The 16,599-nt window shown below is 36.8% G+C and overlaps 1 protein-coding gene and 2 long non-coding RNA genes across 4 annotated transcripts; 2 read left to right on the forward strand and 1 right to left on the reverse strand.

Annotated features, from left to right (window-relative positions):
* Positions 1-7,438: 7,438 nt before the first annotated feature.
* LOC117635212 lies at positions 7,439-8,399 on the reverse strand. The gene is made up of 2 exons (XM_034369562.1): positions 8,097-8,399; positions 7,439-7,906 (listed from the first exon to the last, which is right to left on the reverse strand). The coding sequence occupies exons 1-2, from the start codon at positions 8,397-8,399 to the stop codon at positions 7,439-7,441; spliced, it is 771 nt and encodes a 256-aa protein (XP_034225453.1).
* Positions 8,400-12,864: 4,465 nt separating this feature from the next.
* LOC117635703 lies at positions 12,865-14,520 on the forward strand. Of its 2 annotated transcripts, none has more exons than XR_004586932.1 (3): positions 12,865-13,274; positions 13,779-13,863; positions 14,219-14,520. It is a non-coding gene; the product is annotated as an uncharacterized LOC117635703 (long non-coding RNA). The 2 variants fall into 2 exon arrangements; XR_004586931.1 differs by having other exon boundaries at positions 14,248-14,520.
* Positions 14,521-14,584: 64 nt separating this feature from the next.
* On the forward strand, positions 14,585-16,388 carry LOC117635702. Its single transcript, XR_004586930.1, has 4 exons — positions 14,585-14,782; positions 14,922-15,170; positions 15,602-15,673; positions 16,353-16,388. It is a non-coding gene; the product is annotated as an uncharacterized LOC117635702 (long non-coding RNA).
* The last annotated feature ends 211 nt before the right edge of the window (positions 16,389-16,599 follow it).

A 16,599-nucleotide genomic window follows, 5' to 3' on the forward strand; every position in this document is an offset into this window, starting at 1 on the left:
GAAGAAGGCTACCTGGCTGGCTGGAATAGGGCACCGTGATCTTTGCTGGCATGGTTGTGTTTGTGTCTATACTAATGACTTTGGAATCTATGAGTACTAACTTAAGAATATGCATTTTTCATCAAGGAAACATCCTTTTAAGTCGGAATATTTATGTTACAACGCCATTCACTCTTGAGGGGAAACAGATGTTTATCCAAACATTTGGATTGGGGATGTCAATAATAGATTTCAGTCTTTCAAGAATCAACACTGGTGAATTCTTTTTAAACTACTTTTGCAATGTGTTTGGTAGGGTAGAGGATACATTAATTTTTGATGTAGCATATACTTAACAAACATCAAATATGCATTGGTGATAACATACTCTTTCTTGACCTACCTTTGGATCTTGAACTCTTTAATGGTCCAAAGGGAGATAGACAAGTAAGGAATTGAAACTAAAATTGTACCAGTAAATTTATCTTTGTTGTATGAAATAAAATAATTGATAGTTAAATCATTTGCAGTCAGAAATATACCAGAAGATGAAAACATATCATCACTACAACTCGTCACCTTTCTTTTTGACACTTTCTTTTTTCCCTCTTTCTTTCCTCACCTTTATCTTCAACACCCTACTCTCTCTCCAATGGGTGCTTATATTCACTCCAATTCTATCTGCAATGTTTTAAAAGGATTTCCATTTTATGAATCACATTAAAATTCCAGCTTGGTCTTTGCCTAGAATCCCAGAAACACTTGACATAATCATGGCCAATGCAGCTTCTAAGTGCCTCTTCTTGTTCTTCTTGTCTCTTCTCTACTCTAGCTATTCATCAAGTAAGTAAAAACTATTACTTAATACTTTTTGATCTTTTACTTTTCTGAAACCATGGTTCTCTTTATGAACATTACGCTAATTAATGTGAAGTTGGATTTGCATTTTTCATATTCTGATCTGGAAATTGTTCATTTAAATTGGGTTAAAACTTAAAACTAGTTACAGCTAAAACTTGAAGTTAAAAGTAGTTTGAAGTTTCTGTCATTTTTTTCCCTTTTTTTTTTTTCACACCTTACAGGAACTCTGGTGATGGGTTTCTCATATCATGCATTTGGAAACACTACAACTTCATCACAACTTCTATAGGAAAATAGTTGAGAAACCTTACTCCTTGAGAGTCATGTAACAAAGGTTGCACAAAGTTAAATCTTGACACTTATGTGGAAGACTTAAAGGGCTCGTTTGGTACATCGAATTGTACTGATTAATTTATGTCGAATAGTATTAATCTGTTTCGGAGAGTACTGACTGTTTATCCATAATATTAGAAGGTGTTTGGTGCTATTTTGGATAAATAGTCAGACTAAGTTATACTGTGTTTGATGCTGTTCACGATAACATTGGATTAGACTATTTGTTTAAAAATAAAAATTTGTTTAAGTGGAAATTGAAATTCAAATGTCACAAATTTTTTTTGGTAAGATTCATATTACAATATTTTTATGGGGTTTATATTAATAAAATAATTTATTTTTTTTAAAATGAAACCTGAGTTTAACTTCTTCATCTTTGTTTCCTCTACTTCTCTCTTGGGATGGTGACGACATAGAGAGACTGGCTTCCGCATCTTCCATTACCGTTCGTATGACCATGTGTTGTCATTAACGACAAAGGTCAATTGACCTCTTTCTCCTTATTTTCAAATCATATGGGTTTCTTTCAGAATTCGAAATTCCTTCATTATTAATTATCAAAATAATTATATATCTTGGAATTCGTAGAAACCTTTTGTTCTTTTTGCATCAAGAGATAATGGGGAGATGAACTGAAATAGAGTTGTTCTCAAATTGATTAACTGGGTTCTCCAAGATTTGCGAGTTTGCATAATATGATTTAGGGTTTTAGCTGCTTGGGGCCAAGCTAAATAGATGTTCAAGCTTTATTTTGCTGGTTCATTTTCCTAGAGAAGAGTGAAGAAAATAACATGTAGAGAACATAGTACAGAACAAGAAGAAAATAGAGTCTGATTTTTCACGTGAATGTGTGTGTGTTTTTTTTTCCCTAACCGTATAATTAAGCATATATTATCTAAACTGGGGTGTGTGTGTTGTATTAGTTAGTCAGGTAAAGAGAGTATTAAAAGCCTAACCTGTATAAAATAATTGGGTAACTAAATAATACAAGTTGACACCAAACACCTGACATAGACTATTTATTCCTATCCAGAGTCTTATACGGTGTATCAAACGAGCCCAAACTAATAGGAGTGTGGAAAGTCATTGGATCTACATTCTAACTAGCACTCCCCCACTTTCCTAGCTTATCTTGTCCCTCCTACATCTTTTACGTATTCTAGTTACATATTATATATAATTATATGTTATTATCGTATATTAGATTAGTTTTAGATATTTATCCTAAAATATATAATACTAGCCTCTCCACATGTGCTTTCGCGCCTGCGAGGGGCTTTTTAAAAAAAAAATTAATTTATTTTCTAATTTTAAAAAAAAGGTAGTTGTGTTCTATAAAAATAGGATCCGTTATCTTATTTTTCTTTTAATTTTAATTTTTTTAAATATGAAAAATTGTGAATTTACCATATTATCCTCATTTAATTAATTGAATTCTTAATGTTAACCAAGGACATTTTTTGGTATTTTTTTTTTTTACAATTCTCTACATTTTGCTTTATATATATAGATAGATATATTCGGTTTTTTTTCCCTACAAATTAACTATAAAAGAATAGAGAGAGAGAGTCATGGGCTGAGTTGGGTAAAGGAAGAATGAGCTGGGCAGTTATATTTTTTGTCATGAGGACTGGGCTAAGTTACCTAGGCATGGGAAAGAATTTTAAAACTTGGGTCGGGCTTGGGCTGGAGATTTCTTTTTTTTTCTTGGGTCCGATCAGGTTTCCTAGTTTATTCACTTTTGCATTGCAAGTTTCCTTTTTTCCTTCTTGTGTTCGATCAGGTTTCCTAGTTTATTCAAGCTTCGTAGAAAGATTAATTTAGGGCTGTTTGGTATTAAAACTTGTTTGGTAGGCCATTAAACCTAACCCAATACAAACTAAAAAATACCCTTATTATTGAAAAAAAAAAAAAAAACAAATGTGTTATTGAACTAGAATAATCAGAGTATGAGAAGTATCACTGTAATATTGGGAGTGGAATTATATTTCTCTTTGTGATGTTTACACTGACATAATTTCTCCTCAGATAGACTTCACTCTTTCTCTTCTCTCATTCGTGTGTGTTTACAAGCAAATATAATGCCTATTTATAGGCAAAGCAAATGGCTTTTAAGGGAGACATAATGATTTCTCCCCAACATCATAATTCCATCTTTTGACTAATACTTCTAGCTTTATCTATGCTTTGTCTAGGTGGGCTTCACTTCTTTATAACACTCCCCCTTGAAGACCACATGTCCCTAGATTGGTTGCCTCATTAAAACCTTGCTTGGAAAAACCCAGTGGGAAAAAACCTAAGCGAAGGAAAAAGAGTACAACTTTATTTGGGACATAAGGGTAATGCACTCATGTTGCCTCGTTAAAACCTTGCTAGGAAAAACCCGGTGGGAAAAAACCCTAGTCGAAGGAAAAAGAGTACAACGCGCATATGTCCTGTGTTAGAGGACTCTTGAATGCTCCCCCTGATTTTGCATGCTCCAACTTGATTGCTTGCAGAGTTGTCGTAATCCGATGCCATGCACTAACTTTTGGAATGTACATTTCAATGATTTGGTGAAGAGATCTGAGTTATCGCTTGAGCGGATTTGTTTGATTTGATTTCTTGACTCTTCTGGAGCTCATGTGTGTAGAAAAACTTTGGTGATATGTGCTTAGTCCTGTCACCCTTGATATACCCTCCTGTGATCTGAGCAATACAAGCTGCATTGTCCTCATTCAGGATTGTTGGAGTGTCTGTTGCTGAGGGTAGGGCACATGTGCTTCTGGATGTGATGGATCACCGACCTTAACCAAACGCATTCACGACTGGCTTCATGGAGGGCAAGTATTTCTGAGTGATTGGAAGATGTGGCCACTAGTGTTTGTTTCGTTGAGCGCCATGAGATTGCAGTTCCTCCACATGTAAATACATACCCAGTCTATGATCGTCCTTGATGTGGATCAGAGAGATATCCTGCATCAGCATAACCAACAATACTCTGGGCGTTGGTCGATTCACTGGAATAGAATAACCCCATGTCTGTTGTCCCACGAAGGTATCGTAGAACATGTTTGATGCCGGTCCAATGTCGCCTTGTTGGAGCAGAACTGTACCTTGCTAACAGATTTACTGAAAATGATATGTCTGGTCTGGTACATTGTGCTAGGTACAATAAAGCACCTATTGCACTAAGATATGGTACTTATGGACCAAGGACCATTTCATCATCCCCTTTTGGACGATATGGGTCTTTCTTAGTGTCAAGCGACCGAACGACCATTGGAGTGCTAAGTGGATGGGCTTTATCCATGCCAAACCGTTTCAATACTTTCTCAGTGTAAGTTGATTGATGCACCAAAATTCCATTAGCATTGTGCTCAATCTGCAAGCCAAGACAATATTTTGTCTTTCCAAGGTCTTTCATCTCAAACTCACGTTTGAGATAATCAGCAGTCTTTTGAAGCTCTTCAGAAGTTCCAATTAGATTCATGTCGTCGACATATACTGCCACTATCGCAAATCCAGTCTCTGATTTCTTAATAAACACACATGGGCAAATAGGATCATTTGTGTATCCTTCCTTCAGTAAATACTTACTGAGGCGATTGTACCACATTCGTCCAGATTGTTTTAGCCCATATAATGATCTTCTCAATTTAACTGAGAACATGCCCCGTGGTTTATTTTTGGCTGCTTCAGGCAGCTTGAATCCTTCTGGAACTTTCATGTATATATCTGTATCCAATTCTCCATACAAATATGCGGTAATGACATCCATGAGTCTCATTTCAAGTTTTTCTGAAACCGCCAAACTTATTAAGTAACGGAATGTAATTGTGTCCATTACTGGAGAGTACGTTTCCATATAATCAATTCCGGGCCTTTGTGAAAAACCTTGCGCAACGAGTCGCGCTTTATACCTTGAGATCTCATTTTTCTCATTGCGCTTTCTTGTAAATACCCACTTGTAACCTACAGGGTTCACATTGGGTGGAGTTGGAACAATATGTCCAAAAACACTCCTTTTTTCCAAAGAATTTAATTATGCCTGGATTGCATCTTTCCACTTAGGCCAATCTTGCCTCTGTGTACATTCATTAATAGAGCATGGCTCAATATCATCATCTTTTATGATCTCAGCAGCCACTGAGAATGCAAATATATCATCGATGATCATCTCATTTCTACTCCACAATTCATCAGTGGACGTATAATTTATGGAGATTTCTTGACTTTTAGGTATAGTTGCCACTCCAGGGGCACTTGTCTCACCAATGACGTTTTCCTTTTCAGGAAGTACCTGTCCCTCTTTGGGGGCATTTGAATTATGAATTGTGGGCTCTCTATTTATTTCATTTGGATTCATTTTGTCCATCAACTTCCTCTTTCGATGAACTGAATCCTTTGAGCCTAGTGGTCTGCCACGTTTTAGGCGTGCAGCAGATGAACCATTTGCTGGCACATTGCTTTGTCCATTATGGACATCAATCCGTGCGGGTGCATTTGCAGCTGGGATATGAGATTTCGTCACCTTTGCTGCATCATTAAATGCATCTGGCATTTGATTTGCAATACTTTGGAGGTGAACGATCCTTCTCACTTTATTTTCGCATTGAGCAGTATGAGGATCGAGATGAGACAATGTGGATACATTCCATGATAATTCATGTCGTTCTTCAGGAATGAGTTTGCCTTGTTCTTTAGACACAGATTTTTCTCCCCCTAATGGTGGGAAGATTGTCTCATCAAAATCACAATCCGCAAATCGTTCGGTAAAAATATCACCCGTCAGGGGTTCTAAGTATTTGATGATAGATGGTGAATCAAAACCAACATAAATTCCCAATCTGCGTTGAGGGCCCATCTTAGTGCGTTGCGGTGGTGCAATGGGCACATATACTGCACACCCAAAAATTCTTAAATGTGAAATGTTTGGTTGATTTCCCAATACGAGTTGTATTGGAGAATATTGATTGTTGGCGATGGGCCTCAATCGCACAAGTGATGCTGCATGTAAAATGGCATATCCCCAAGCAGAAATTGGCAACTTTGTTTTCATTAGCAAAGTGCGTGCTATCAATTGAAGACGTTTAATTAAAGCTTCTGCCAAGCCATTTTGAGTATGCACATGGGGAACAGGATGTTCAATATCAATGCCTAGTGACATGCAGTAGTCATCAAAAGTTTGAGATGTAAATTCACCAGCATTATCGATTCTGATTGACTTAATGGGATAATCTGGGAATTGGGCTCGTAATTTAATTATCTGAGCCAAAAGCCTAGCAAATGCCATATTCCGAGTAGATAAAAGACAAACATGTGACCATCGGGTAGATTCGTCCACCAAGACCATAAAGTACCGAAATGGTCCACATGGGGGATGAATAGGTCCACAAATGTCCCCTTGAATTCTCTGCAAAAATGATGGAGACTCAACATCAACCTTTGGTTGTGATGGTCTGATCTCCAACTTCCCTTGTGAACAAGCTTGGCAAAAGATGTCACTTGATAACATAATGTGTTTAGTCAACAAGGGATGTCCTTTAGAGTTGGTGATGATCTTGCGCATCATGGTGGATCCAGGATGACCCAACCTGTCATGCCAAAGCTTAAAAGCATTTGAGTCAATGGACTCTTGGTCCATGACACTATGTGCCTCAATTGTCCGTATGGTTGTATAATACAACCCTGATGAGAGCTCACAAAGCTTCTTCCATGTTTTCCTCTTTCTTTGTTTCAACATGGTAGCCATTCAAACGTATATCTTTGAAACTCAACAGATTCCTTCTGGAGTTAGATGAATACAAAGCATCCGGAATGGACAGTATTGTTCCATTCGGTAACATAATTTGGGCTATTCCTGAACCTTCAATCAGATCTGCAGGACCTGATATGGTTGTTACCTTTGCTTTTGTAAGCATTAATTTTGAGAAATACTTCCGATCTTGAAGGATAGTATGAGTAGTCGCGCTGTCTGCGAGACAAATATATTTGCCATAGCCTTTGTTTTGAGGGCATCCATAATTTACATCCATGCTTTCAACTAAGTAAAATAAGCTAAATCAATAAAGAAGAAAACATTGCCACTTTTATTGGATTGAAATGAAAATTAAACAACACCTCAGCTAATACAAATAGTACATTAAGAAATTTAATCTAATTCGGACCCATAAGCTTCATTCCCTCTTTCAGCAACAAAATCAGAAACATCCAGATGCGTCTTGTTTAGCTCACACGATATTTTTGATGAGCCATATGTGACTGGCGGAGCATGATAAATTTAATTTATCTCCACTTTCATGTTCTTTAGTGAAGCTTGATAGAGATCCGCCAAATGCTTGGGCGTACGACATGCGCGCAACCAATGTCCTTTTGCACCACATCTGTGACAAGTGCTTTCAACATTTCTAGGCACATGGCTCGTCTGTGCCTTTCCCTTATTACGGGATGCATTTTTGCCATTTGTGGATGGACCGCTCCTTGGACCTAAACCCTCTGGACGAGCACCACGATCTTTTCTGCTTCCTTGCCAGCGGCCACGCTTGCCCCCTCGCCCACGTTTGTGGATACTGCCACGAGATGAAGTGGCATTCACTTCCTGAGATGCAGCATTTATTTCAGGAAGTGGTGCTGAGCCCGTTGGGTGAGATTGGTGATTCTTTAATAAGAGCTCATTATTCTGCTCAGCTAACAAGAGGCAAGATACAAGTTCCAAGTACTTCTTGAAACCGCTATGTCTGTATTGCTGCTGAATGAGGACATTTGAAGCATGAAAAGTGCTTAGAGTTTTTTTTGAGCATATCCTCCTTAGATATATTTTCACCACATAGCCTCATTAATGAGGTAATTCTGTGCATAGCAGAGTTATACTAGAACACTGACTTGAAATCTTGAAATCTCAAGTGAGTCCATTCGTATTTAGCTCTTGGGAGAGTCACCATCCTCTGGTGATTGTATCTTTCACCTAGAGCTTTCCATAGAACTAATGGTTCATCAACCACCACATATTCGCTCTTCAGCGCTTCATGGATGTGGCGGCGAAGAAAAATCATGGCATTCGCATTCTCTTCAGGCGAAGCATCATTCTCATCTATAATTGTTTGTCCGAAGCCATTGGCTCGTAGATGGATTTTGGCATCCAGGACCCATGATAAATAGTTGTCCCCGGAAAGGTCCAAGGCAGCAAACTCTAGTTTTGCCAAATTTGACATCCAAAACTTTAGGCTCGGGATCTGGGACATTAAGCCACTTATTAATAGGAATTTCAGGCCTTCATTATTCAGGTATATTAATTGATGATAAAAATAAAGTGCTATGAATTTGCTGGTATGGACGATAAACTCACACCATACCTTAAATAAAATTAAATGTGCAGTAAAGTAAATTCATTAAGTAAATTGCTTGCTGTATGGGCGGAACGGTAAAGTAAATTTATAAAGTATGAGGGTTAATTCCACATCATACCTTAAATAAAAGTAAATGTGCGGTAAAGTAAATTCATAAAGTATGAGGGTTAATTCCACATCATACTTTAAATAAAAGTAAATGTGCGGTAAAGTAAATTTATAAAGTATGAGGGTTAATTCCACATCATACTTTAAATAAAAGTAAATGTGCGGTAAAGTAAATTCATAAAGTATGAGGGTTAATTCCACATCATACTTTAAGTAAGAGTAAATGTGCTTGTATGGGCACTAATTCTGCTCCATACTTTTTAAATAAAAGTAAAGGCAGCTGTGTGGACGATAAACCCGCGCCACACCTTTAAATAAATATTGCCGTATGGGTAATAAACCTACACCATACCATAAATAAAATAAATGTGAGGATAAAAACCTCCACCTAATATATATGAAGTGCATAATATATCATATATTGTGGGCAATATAACTGCGCCACTATTCAAGATATAATATATGGGTTTTAAGATCACACCATCATTTTATTACAATAATTTGTGTTACAACGCGATGGATAAAAAAAAATTACACCACCATAAAATAACAGGACGGGGTATAAAAACCGCGTCATTCCAAATTACGTTACAAAGAAGTAAATTAAACAAGCATGGATGAAACAACATAAAAATTGTGAGAACACAAAAAAGAAAGTTTGCATGTCGTCGTAGTAGTAAAGTGAGAGTAGACATATGACAGAGAGGAGACAGAGAAATAACCACGTAGTGTTGAGTTGGGAAAAATTCAGAAATAAAAAGAAGAGACTATCGTGCTGATAACGTGTTATAGAATTAGAATAATCGGAGTATGAGAAGTACCACTGTAATATTGGGAGTGAAATTATATTTCTCTTTGTGGTGTTTACACTGACAGAATTTCTCCTCAGACAGACTTCACTGTTTCTCTTCTTTCATTCGTGTGTGTTTACAAGCAAATATAATGCCTATTTATAGGCAAAGCAAATGGCTTTTAAGGGAGACATAATGATTTCTCTCCAACATCATAATTCCATCTTTTGACTAATATCCTCTAACTTTATCTACGTGGGCTTCACTTCTTTATAACAAAATGCGTTTTTTTTGAATTATTTTCTCGCGTCATTCGCAGCTGCTGGTTCGCGCTCGCAGAAGCTTGAAGCTCTCTTGCTCCCTCTCTCTCCTTCTCTCTCTTCGTCCTTCTCTCTCTCTCTCTCTCTCTCTCTCTCTCTCTCTCTCTCTCTCTCATCAATTCAAACCCTAGAAATTGGGGACTTTTCCAATATCAAAGGTCAGTTTGCTTTTTCTATTCCTTTTGGATAGCTGGGTTTTGTTTGTTAGTAATGTGAGTTTTTGTTTAAATTTGATAATGGATTTCTTTTGATTCCCCTGTTCCTGTTTTGTGACCTTATTGTTCCAGAAACTCAAATTTTATGGCTGGCATAGATTTATTTTGTGAATTTGTGATCAATTCATAGTTGGTGTTTAGCTTTACAAGTTTTCTGCTGACATCAAACTTGTTATTAAGGAAGAGTTTAGTGAAGGAGTTACTGAGGAAGCCAAATTTTTTGGATGAACTTCCTATTGCTGATTCTGATTCTGCAATTCTGAGTTTAGTGAAAGAATGAATGATAGTCAAAATCGACACCTAAGAAAACAAACCTAGAAAGAATCCTTAAGAGCATCTCCATGCCACTGGTCATACCAAAACATTCTTGTTTCCCTTCCCCTTCCTTTAAAACTGAGAACTGAGAGAAACACTTTACCTATTTCTACTATCTTTGCATAAATCCCACCCACAATACTATCGAATAGGATAAGTAGTCCCAATAGATGAAGGTTGAGAAGCTCATATGAGAATTTTTATGGCAAGGCCAAGGAGAAGGGAAATAAGTGCAGTTGGTGAAGTGGGAGTTAGTGTCAAAATCTAGGGGTAACGTAGGTTTGGTGGTTGAAAATTTGGTTAAGAGGAATGTGGAGCCATCTCTCTCCAATATGTACCAGCCTAAGTGCTTAGTTCAACTTTCAACATGTAAAACTGATTTTAACTAAAAACATACAAAAACCTGAATTCATTTGGATTAGTTGCACATTTTGTGCCATTTTGTTCCCCTTTATTCATGAAAGTTATAAAATCGTTAAAACTGAGGTTCAGAGATATATTTCATTGGCATATGTTGTGCAACATAGTTTCGTAAACTATGTTGTGTTTTAAAACTAAAGCTCCCTAATTTCATGTTGGTGAAATTCATTGGGAGAAACAGATGCAAGTGGCCGATTCGCCCACTATCTCACGTGCGACACCTCCTCTCTCTCTCTCTCTCTCTCTCTCTCTCTCTCTCTCTGTGCCATTTTGTTGATGTTATTTGATGTGGCTTTTCTGCAAGTGAAATTGGGTCAATTCTCTGCTTTGTGTCATCTTCTTTTGCTGATTCTTAGTCTATTTCTAAATTTTCTTTTGGTGCATCATCCTCAATTTCTTTGTCTGATTGTTCACCCTCGTTAGTAACCTGTAGAAAAAAGATGCGTAAGAAACAAACTGATTCTCCATACAAACGGTAAACATCTAATATATAATTTAATGATTCATCATTGTTGGATTGAGTTCACTTCTACCCTTTTGATATTTTCTTCTTTTGGTGCTTTTTTTCCAATTCCATCTTTTCTTTTGATAGATGATCCTTAATTCTAGTTTTCCCTTCCTTTTATTGTTCACTCTTTCTAGTTTCCTGCCCCAAAAAAAAAAAAGTGTAAAAGACAGAGCAAATTCATTTGCTATAGTATTCATTACTTTCAAATTCATTAGTTTTCCCTTCCTTTGATTGTTCACCCTTTCTAGTTTTCTGTCAAAAACCGAGAGCTACTTTACTGGCAAGGGAAGTAACTGCGGGAAGACACAGAATTGTCCAACTTCGATTATGAGAAATTTTTTTTTTTTTTTTTCTGATCTTTCAAGTAATTCCACATAGATTTTATTTTTCCTGACCTTTAGGTATAAGCTAGCTGCGGAGTTGTCTTTATATTTTATATATTAGCTAGCTGCAGGGTCGTGGTCCCATAGATTAACTGGCCAGTATAGCAATTATTTTTCTTTCCTTTAGTATTGGTGTCTGAGTGTAGTACCACTTAATTGGACAATGGAATTTAGCTGATGGAGTATCATCCTTCAATGTTGGTTTGATTGTTTTGGAAATCCTTTTCAAGCTCATCCAGCCATGTTTTTTTCTTTTTTAACAAACCATTTTGGCTTTATGTGATGATCACTGGTAGCTTGAATTTTATGCAAGGTAGTTCAATTAGCTTCATGGGTAAATTTTTGTTAATTTGAAATGGTTTTTATCATCATCTAGGGCATATATAATTAAGAACAGTAAAGAATAATAATTGTTCTTTCAGTTAACTCAGAAAAATAATATTTGTGTTTAATGATGAGTAGTGAAACTATATGCTATTTTGAGTTTGAAGACTAATTTGGACTCAAGCCCTCCAAAAATAGGGAAATAGCCCAAAATGCCACCATTTTTATAATTCTAACTGAAAATAGGGAAATAGCTGAAAATGCCACCATTTTTATAATTTTAACTAAAAATACCATCCTTTTTCAATTTTTTTACAACTACCACGTATAAATACATTTTTATTGTGGTTTTATTGTGGTTTTTCAGAAATTGGGTTCTCTCTCAACTCTCTTGGCTCTCTCTCTTCAGTCCTTCTCTCTCCCTCGTGTAACTCTCTCTCTCTCTCTCTGACGCAATCTTCTTTCTCCCTCAGCAGTGGCTATTCATCCAAGCTTAACTCCACGGTTCACATCCACGAGGTACTGTTCATCTTCCTTGTCTTTGAAATTTAGGGTTTTTGTGAATTTGGTTTATGGTGTATGGATTTGTAAGAAATTGATTTAGGGGTTTCTTCGAAATTGGTTTTGGGTCTCAATTACTAATTAATACCAAACACTTTAATTATCACCATGTTCTCAAATTTCAGGCCACAATTAAGTAAGAGAAAATCCATTATTTGTGCGCAGTCATACCCAATTCCTTTTCTATCTCTCTGCCTCCTCTGGCTCTGTTTCAGAAACCTGGACAATCCATCCTGACGCTGCATGTGTGATGAACTGCTTGTCGTTGTCGCACTTTTCACGCAACCACCATTTTCAGAACGAAGGGTCGTTTCGTGGAAAAGAAAATTGGACCTTTCGTGTGGGGTTAAGTGCATCAACTTAGAATCAACGAGATTCCATATTCAGCTCTGCTGATCTCAAAGCAAAGCCAGCAGCAGCATCAGCAGGAAGACGACATAGTCTCGTTCACGGAGGAAGTCAGAAGCTGAACCAATTGTGGAGCTGGCAAAAGATGCCTTCTATGTAGTGCGCAAAGGAGATATTGTTGGTGTTTATAAGAGTTTCGGCGATTGTCAGGCTCAGCTTAGTTCTTCGATAATTTTACATTTTTCTATTTCTGGGTTAAATGGGTTTAATGTGCTTGAACTTCACTTCACTTCACTCTTTCTTTTTTGTTTGGAATTGTGGCAGATATTTGATCCTCCTGTTAGTGTGTACAAAGGGTACTCTTTGCCTGAGGACACGGAAGAATATTCATGTGGACTTACGAATGCCATTTACACAATCGCTGCTGCAGATTTGAAGGACGATATTTTCGGCAAGCTTATGCATTGCCCTTTTCAAGTAAGAGTTCACTTGCTACCTTCTGCAATTCATTTTCCGATTTCGATTTCAAAAAGGCAAACTTTTCACTGTGTGCCATTTGGAATTAAACTCCTAATTAGACTTCCAATGGACCAGTGAGATTTAGGCTTCCAATTTCAACTTCAAAAGTCCCCCTTCCAATTTCAATTTCAAAAGTCCCCATTTGAAATTGAACTCCTAATTGTGCTTCCAATATACCAGTGAGATTTATCATTTATGGCATAGCAGTTGATTGTGCTTGTATCTTGTATTGTAGATTATTTTTTATAATTGTCAGCTCCTTTGCATGTTCTGGAGTAAGATAAACAATGTACTATGCGCAACAGAGACACTTTTAACTTTGAGGTTGAAGAATGTAATAATTAGTCTGAGCTCAAGCTTTTTTGGACGGGTGTTTTTTGAATTAATTTGAGCTGCTTCTTCATGCATCTCGTACTAATTATCTATAGATTGGGGGTATAATTTACTTCTTTTTCACTTCAGGATCCAGGATCTTTGCAAGGTGAAGCATCTGTCACGGATGCACTCAAAAAGAGATCCCATGAAGTGCCAGCATCAGATAATTTTGGTGAGTTCATAATCATGGCTATCTCTGAAGTACCCTCATTGGAGAAAAGGAAGAACAATTGTCTTGGAAATGCTATTACTTTCTTATTCCCGACTATCTACCAGTAAAATTTGTTGTATTCTTGAGCGTTTCTCTTTCTTTATACTCGTGTGTTTCTGGGCATTTTCTATTTTGTTTCTTGTTTCTCCCTATTCAAATGTTCAGCTTATTCTGTATTGTTAATTGTTTGGGTTTGCGTATAATATGATATAACTACAACTTAAAGACGTTGGAGGTTGATTATATTGTGTGCCTTGTGCGTCAGATGCATTTTGATTTTGCTGCCTTGGTTTCTACTTGTTTTAATGCTTTGCAGGAAGTAATTGGTTCATCTTCCTTTTTCAGATGATCCATTGAGAAAGCATGTCAAGATAGATCATTCCACTCAATCATTACCCTTAGATTCTGGGGAAATAGCTGAAAATGACACCCATTTTATAATTTTAATTAAAAATACCACCCCTTCCCAATTTTTGTACAACTATCACCTATAAATATAAAATTATTGTACCCTTATTGCTGATTTTTCACAAGTTCAGAAATTTGTTCTCTCAGCTCACACAACTCTCTCTCTCTAGCACAACTCTCTCTCTCTCTGGCACAACTCTCTTTCTCTTTGGTATCTGTCTATCACAGCTCTCTGGGTCTCTCTTGGCTCTCTCTATCTTGGCTCTCTCTCTCTCTCTCTCTAGCACAACTCTCTGTCTCTCTCTCCAGATCAATCAGAATTCGGATCAACCCCTCATTGTCCGTCTCTTTCCACAAAACCACTCTCTATTCGTGAAACCAGCCGCGAATCTCACAGAAGTTTCCTTCTTCAGCTCAAAAAGCATACGCCATGATTTGAATCACCAGGAATTAATCGGACCACCCCAACCAGGTTCATTTCTCTTTTGCCTTTTTCTGATTCGACCTATTTGGAATCGGATCTCGATCAGTTTTCAAATTTGATTTCAGTTTTTTAGGTTGGTTCTTATAATTGAATTTGAATTGAATCTGATTCGGTATTTTGTTTAAAGAATGGCGTGGTTCAGTGGGAAAGTCTCTTTGGGGAACTTCCCCGATCTCGCCGGGGCCGTGAATAAGCTCCAGGAGAGTGTCAAGAACATCGAGAAGAACAAGCTGATGATAATGAAGCTGATGTTAAAGGGCAACATCTGAGCTCAGGGGAAAATGCGTCTGACTCTTCAGTGATTGAATTGGAGAAGGTGAAGATGGAGATGAAGATGATGGAAGCTGCATTGCAAGGTGCTGCAAGACAGGCCCAGGTACATGATGAATGATTAGGTAGCATCTTATTTGAGAGCTCATAAGATCACAACCATTTATTATTATCCCTGTTCATTTAGTGGAACACTTGAGACAATACTACTGAACTTCTTGACTGGATTTCTTTAATTTAGAAGCGCTGTCTACATATATCGGAGGTTTATGAAGTTTGCTTAGTTAACCTGAACACCTTTAGTCTTGCAGATGGTGTGTGTCTGTGTCTGTGTCTGTTGATTTAGGAAAATAGAAACATTTTGTATTTCTGTATATGGTAATTAAGTTAAAGCAGCAACAAATACAAGAGAAGAATTATTATACTCTTTCTTCATTGTGGATCTCTCTGGGTGCAGCTATGTTACATTGTTAATGTCTGTTCAATTGTATGTATATCTACAGTTCTGAACGTCTGATATATTTGATTCTTTTCCAGGCAAAAGCTGATGAGATTGCAAAGTTTATGAATGAAAATGAACAATTAAAATCTGCGATCGAGGATTTGAAGGTATGCATTTTGTAATATTTTTATACCTTCATTTGAGTAGATAAAATAATGGCTTGATCATGCATGTTTTACTTTGATTTTTCACTCTTGGTGTATAATGCACTTGTATTTGCTACCATCTTCCATTTATAACCCAGCATATAGGGAAATCACGGAAATTCTTATAGGGAGGTAGTTGCCCCCTTGGCTTGTCACTGAATGAAGCATCCGTGGAGAATTGTTGGATGAAAATATCTTTGCTATATTCATGCTACTTCCTCTTGCGAGTGGTTTATGTTGAGTTAATATTTAAATTTTAAAATGCATTCTTTTTTCAATTTTGATTTCAACGTTTTCTTCAAAATTGTTTGTGTGTAAATGCAAAATAAAGGCATAGATTCTAATTGGACTATTCATTTTGCCCAAAAGCATTCCTGATGCTTGATCTTTGTCAGTGTAACAATCATGTTATGGAATTATAAGTTTGCACATACAATTTGATGGTTGTCTAATTATATGTTTCATGTTTTGGAAAATTTCTGGTATTTCTTGAAACCAACCATGGTTGACTAGTTCACATTCTCATTATCAATTTTTTTTTTCTTTCCCAATTTGCTTTATCAGCCATATAGTATTGTGATTTTAATAATTATTTTTCTTATAGATGTTCACATATTAACTGGTGAAAATAATTGAACAGAGAAAATCCAATGATGCAGAAGTCGAGTCACTGCGANAGGAATACCATCAAAGGGTTGCAACACTTGAAAGGAAGGTAGGTCTTCTCATAAAGTCTTGTTTATAATCGTGCTTGGATTGATCTAGGTGTTATATGTGCCCGTTATGTTTTTGATGAAATTGGTACTTGCCTATTTTTAATTCAGCTCCTGATAATTGGAGGGGCTATGCCAACTTATGATTGCAGGTGTATGCTCTTACAAAGGAAA

Source organism: Prunus dulcis, chromosome 7 (genome assembly GCF_902201215.1).
Source record: "Prunus dulcis chromosome 7, ALMONDv2, whole genome shotgun sequence".
NCBI classification, from domain to species: Eukaryota; Viridiplantae; Streptophyta; class Magnoliopsida; order Rosales; family Rosaceae; genus Prunus; species Prunus dulcis.